This window comes from Gossypium raimondii, chromosome 6 (genome assembly GCF_025698545.1).
Source record: "Gossypium raimondii isolate GPD5lz chromosome 6, ASM2569854v1, whole genome shotgun sequence".
Classification (NCBI taxonomy): domain Eukaryota; kingdom Viridiplantae; phylum Streptophyta; class Magnoliopsida; order Malvales; family Malvaceae; genus Gossypium; species Gossypium raimondii.
Window position 1 is genome coordinate 17,272,774 of NC_068570.1, and position 5,925 is coordinate 17,278,698.

Genomic DNA, 5,925 nt, shown 5'->3' on the forward strand with positions numbered 1-5,925 from the left:
ATAATCATATTCACATTACAATTTTTTACACATACTCTCTATTTAAAGTACTTATTTACAATTTTGGTAAATTACTATTTTACTCCTTGCCTTTGAATATTTCAAGTTACTACATGCATTTTGTTAACAATTTTCTTTTTAATTTTTATATAATAAAAATAAAGTTGATTTTAAATAAATTGTTTCTTTATTTTAAATATTTTACTTAATTGAATTAAATTTTAATGTTATAATATTAAAATTAATGAATATTAAAATTGTTAAACTTAAAATATATTTCTTTAGAAATACATATTAATAACAATTATCAAATTAAAATTATGTTTTTCAAATACAAGAAAAGTTAATTACATTCATTAATTAAAGTAAAGTAAAGATAAATATAAAATTGCAAAAAATTGAATATTAACAATTTTAACATTAAAAAAATTAATTTAACAATATATATAAAATATGTTGTTGAAAGAGTAAAGTACAAAAGACTAGACTAGGTTCAATTCCAAAGAAAAATTGCAGAAATCATAGACGGTCTACAAATTATGCCTACATCCTTGGACATTACCAAATATATTTCACTGCAAAAGATACAAGTGAAAAATTATCAAAGGAAAAAATTGCCTTAAGAAGAAAATGACAAATTTTGGGGTGATTTAAAGATGGAGATACTACCTTTTTTTTTGGTGAAAAAAGACAATCAAACTACCTTAAACAGTCATAATCGGAAAATTTGAAACTCTAGCAATCTCAACAAACGTTGCAATCTCTTTTGGAATTTTTGCAAATATTTGTAAAGCTTTCTCTCTGATGCCATTTTGGTTAGTCTGTCTGCAACTTGATTTCTCTATCTGGGAATATGCTTGATCTCCCATTGCTCCATAGTTTCTAAGATCATATGGATCCTTCTAACCAAGGCCAAAGTTAATTCAATCATGGGAATGTCTTGAAGAGCTTTGACCACCTCCAAATTGTCTGTATGAATGAAAGCCTTCTTACATCCCTCTCTTTGAACTAAGGTCAGGCCGTTTAGAATTCCCCACAGTTCAACATCGAAAATTGAACAAAATCACAGATACCGATTGTATCCAATGATCCATTACCCATCTTGCTTATACGCTACCCCTCCGGCAGTAGCCCACCCTGCATTCAACTTAACAGCACCATCAGTAAATAAATGAATTCAATTACCTGTCAGACTAGGATTTCACTCCACAACCTTGTATTTTTAAATGTGGGATTGTGTTATTTCAACAAAATATAAACTATAAAAAATTATTAATAATATTATTTAAATTATAATATATTAATATTACTATTAATATTAATATTAATATTAATATTCATAACATGATGATTTTATTATTTAATATTAAATATTTTTAAATATATTTTGTAATTACATTTCCTTTTCAATTTATTAATTTTTAAAAATTGATTCAAAATTGTTAACAAAAACTAACATTGTAAAAGAATATTACAAAATAATATACAAACTAATATATAGTACAAATTAACTCCTTCAAAATGCAACCTAATATATAGTACAAATACTCCTTCAAAACAATAAAATTTGAACCAGTATTAATTGAGATGTCTAAAATTAATGACCTAGATTTTATTAACCATATATGTGTTTTTTTTGTTTTGGACATATTGATAACCAAATATTTGATTTTGGATTCATAACCATATATGTGAGTTTGGACAACTCAGCTAATAATATTTCCATATGTAGCCAATTAAACGTTACAAACTAAACCAAGATAAGCATTAATTTTAATCTTTATAATTTTGAAAATTATTTTAGGGCCTTTACTTCAAACAAATTACATCATGAAATAATTTTATTCTTCGAAAAGAATGAGTACAAAAACCGTTACCTTCACATAATTACACGAGTTTAGCAGAGAATTGACAAAATAATTATTAAAAAACAAGAGAAAATGATTGAAAAACAAAAAAAATCTTCGATTTTAACATCCAAGTATATATATGAAACTTTAAAAAAAAGTATTATATAATTTTAATTAATATTCATGAACTTTGTTTTAATGTGTAATTTGATACATGAACTTTAATTTGATGCAATTATATATATGAAACTTTGATTGTGGTTCAAATATAAACATGAAACTTTAATTTTGATTCAATCATACATGTCTAAAGAAATAAATACATTAAATTATTTTTATATTTGATAAATACAATTATTTTTGTATGCAATATATAAACATAAAATGATATTATATCAATAATTGTGCTAATAATTTGTGAGAGTTGGATCAAATAAAAATTTGATGTATAAAATTGCACAAAATTAAAGTTTAAGTATAAAATTACACACTAAACCAAAGTTAATATATAGTTTTGAGATTTATCCCAATAAAATTATAAGAAGAAATTTATTTTTCCAAAAAAAAAACATTAGCCAATTTTATGAATAATTTTTCGATTTTGATTTATATGGTCAAATTGAAAATGTCATTCACTAAGGAATATTTAATTAATATTTTCTGATTTATTTTTGCATTAACTTGTTATTTTTATTCAATTAAAATTATTATTTTATGAAGGCTTAATATATCATTTGATATCCGGGTTTGACATTTTTTCTAATGTGGTACCTATGTTAATTTTGGTCCAATTTGGTACTTATATTTGACAAAAGTTATATATATATTGGTACTAAAAAGTATGATGTTAGCTTTTTAGAATATTATTTGGATTTTAGGGTTGTTTTGATGAAAGTTAGTTATTAATATTATTAAGTTTGAATTTTGTATTATTTGTTTAATTGTGAATTTGTTTATTTTACGTTTAATTTGTTAAATATAGTTTGATGGATGTTGTTTAATTTAGGTTTTAGGATTAATTTGATGAAAGTCAACTGTTAATATTATTAACTAAATTATTTTTTCATCAAAATAACTCTAAAACCGAATTAAATACTAAAGTTAACATTGTTACCTTGGGTAACAAAATGTATAACTTTGGTCAAATATAAGTACCACATTGGAGAAAAATAACATAGATACCAAATTAAAAAAAGTGTCAAACTAAGGTACTAAATTATGCATTAGGCCTTTAATGAATTTTACACGTAATTCTACGAACCACAATAATAATTAATTTGTATTTGAACCCTATAATTTATATAAATTTTGCAATTGATTTGCACAAACACGTGTAATTTTAAGAACTATGAACGCATGACGTTAATAAATTTTATTTGAATCCTATAAATTAAATAAACTATAAGATTGGTATTCGCAAAACACGTGTAATATTAAGAACTGCAGACGAATAAATGAAGATGATGGTTTGTATTTGAACTCTAAAAATCAAATAAATTATACTATCGATTTTCACAAACATGTGTAATATTGAGAACTACATATGAATAAATGACGACAATAATTTATATTTGAATCCCAAAAATTAAATAAGTTATAAAATTGTTCTTTGCAAAACATGTGCAATATTAAGAACAACATAAGATTTAATAAAGATCAGTTTTTATTTGGAAATCTAGGGTGATATTTATCATCTAATTCATATCACACACATGTAATATTAAGAACTGCAGACGAATAAATGAAGACTATGGTTTGTAGTTTAACACTAGAAATCAAATCAATTATAGGATTAATTTTCACAAATACGTGTAATACTAAGAACTGCGTATGATTGAATGAATACAATAATTTATATTTGAATCCCATAAATTAAATAAATTATAAGATTGTTCTTTGCAAAACACGTGCAATATTAAAAACGACATAAGATTTAATGAAAATCGATTTCTTATTTAAAAATCTAAGGTGATGTGTATCACTTAAGCCACTCGCACTATCTATAATTAATACAACTAGTATTTATATAACCAATAAATATTAGATGCAATAATAAAACACATTGTACGCCTAAGAAGATAACTCAAATTTCAAACAATGGAGATGATATTATTAAAAGAGGCAATAGACATATGTTAATACTATAATTTTAACAAATATAGGAACAATCTTAACAAATATGTGTAACATTAAAACATGCATGTGAATGAATAAATACAATAATTTATATTTGAATCCCAAAATTTAAATAAATTATAATATTGTTCTTTGCAAAACACATGCAATATTAAAACACATGTAATGTTAAGATTGTTCTTTGCAAAACATGTCTAATATTAAGAACGACATAAGAATTAATGAAGATTGATTTTTAATTTGGAAATCTAAGGTGATATTTATCATGTAATTTGTATAAAACACATGTAATATTAAGAACCGCATATGAATAAATGAAGACAATGGTTTGTAGTTTAACACTGGAAATCAAATCAATTATAGGATTAATCTTCACAAATACATGTAATATTAAGAACTGCGTATGATTGAATGAATACAATAATTTATATTTGAATCCCATAAATTAAATAAATTATAATATTGTTCTTTGCAAAACAAGTGCAATATTAAAAATGACATAAGATTTAATGAAAATCGATTTCTTATTTAAAATCTAAGGTGATGTGTATCACTTAAGCCACTCGCACTATATATAATTAATACAACCAGTATTTATATAACCAATAAATATTAGATGCAATAATAAAACATACTGTATTCCCAAGAAGATAACTCAAATTTCTAACAATGGAGACGATATTATTAAAAGAGGCAATAGATATAGGTTAATACTATAATCTTATCAATTATCCAAATACCTAAAAAGAATAAAAAATTGAGTGGACCCAAGCAAAATTTGAAAAAGGCAAGTAAAATGTGAAACTTGCCATATATAGCAAACACCTAACAAGGCCCCACGTTCTATTTCTTCTATAAAAGCAAGGGATTTGCTCTCAATATGCTTCACTGCACTACTCACACAAGCCTAAGCATTTCTCTCTTCTTTGGTTTTTCATCCATGGGTCGGTTACCAGCCAATAGCAGGGAGGAGAATTCTCCTCAAGAGCAGCAACAACACTCAAACGCAAACCACATGCCTAGGCCTAACCTTAATGTGCTCATTCCACAACCCCGACTCCCCATCAATAGGTATATCATATACATATACTTATCCTTTTTTCTTCATATAACATTGTATTTATACTTTCAAAAACATTAATATAACGTTGTGTAACCTGATGGTTGTAGGCCTGATGAAATAATTCTGGTCCCTAATAATTTTCGAGATCCATACTTAAGCAGGTAGTATTGAATACATACATATATATATATGATTTTATTTTTAAAGAAGCCCGTCTTAGTTCTGCTTTAATTTTTTTTCTTTTGCTATGGTGGTTCGATGATGACAACATCAGTGATGATAGTGATAGTGAATATAAAAATGATGAATATTTTGGAGACGAAGATTCTGAAGACAATGAACAAGAAGAGGTGGTGGATTATTAGTTTAATAATAAGTCTATCAATTCAATAATAATCTCTTTCCTATAATTTTTTTTAAATAGATATTATTTTAACTATGGTTTTCCATGGTGCCATTTAGGTGAAACAGGAGATCAGGCAATTGAAACTTCGGCTCTTTTTAAGTTGGGAACTAACCAATATGATGATGAGGTTTATCTTGCAACCCAACCAAATCTACTATTTATCCTTTATATAAATATTAATATTTGATAATCGATGATGTAGAAATTTTTCGACAGTGTACCAAATGATGATATATCATTAAATAACATAAATTTTTTTATAACATATTATCATTTGATTAACTGAGTAGTTAAATATTAATCCTGATATAAATCATAATTTATTTTGAAGTTCTAACTATATATTTGTTTCCTTTTCCTTTTGGGACCTTATTTCTGCCTACTTGTTACACCTCTCAACAGTAGGGTACAGGTAATATATTTGTATCCAAATATTTTGTTGGCAAAAGAAAAAAAAAACAATGTTATAA

The 5,925-nt window shown here is 25.0% G+C and overlaps 1 protein-coding gene across 1 annotated transcript; it reads left to right on the plus strand.

The window, feature by feature from the left end:
• Positions 1 to 4,906: 4,906 nt before the first annotated feature.
• LOC105771484 (uncharacterized) lies at positions 4,907 to 5,414 on the plus strand. Its single transcript, XM_012592944.2, has 3 exons — positions 4,907 to 5,057; positions 5,157 to 5,210; positions 5,324 to 5,414. The coding sequence occupies exons 1-3, from the start codon at positions 4,927 to 4,929 to the stop codon at positions 5,412 to 5,414; spliced, it is 276 nt and encodes a 91-aa protein (XP_012448398.2). The 5' UTR covers positions 4,907 to 4,926.
• The last annotated feature ends 511 nt before the right edge of the window (positions 5,415 to 5,925 follow it).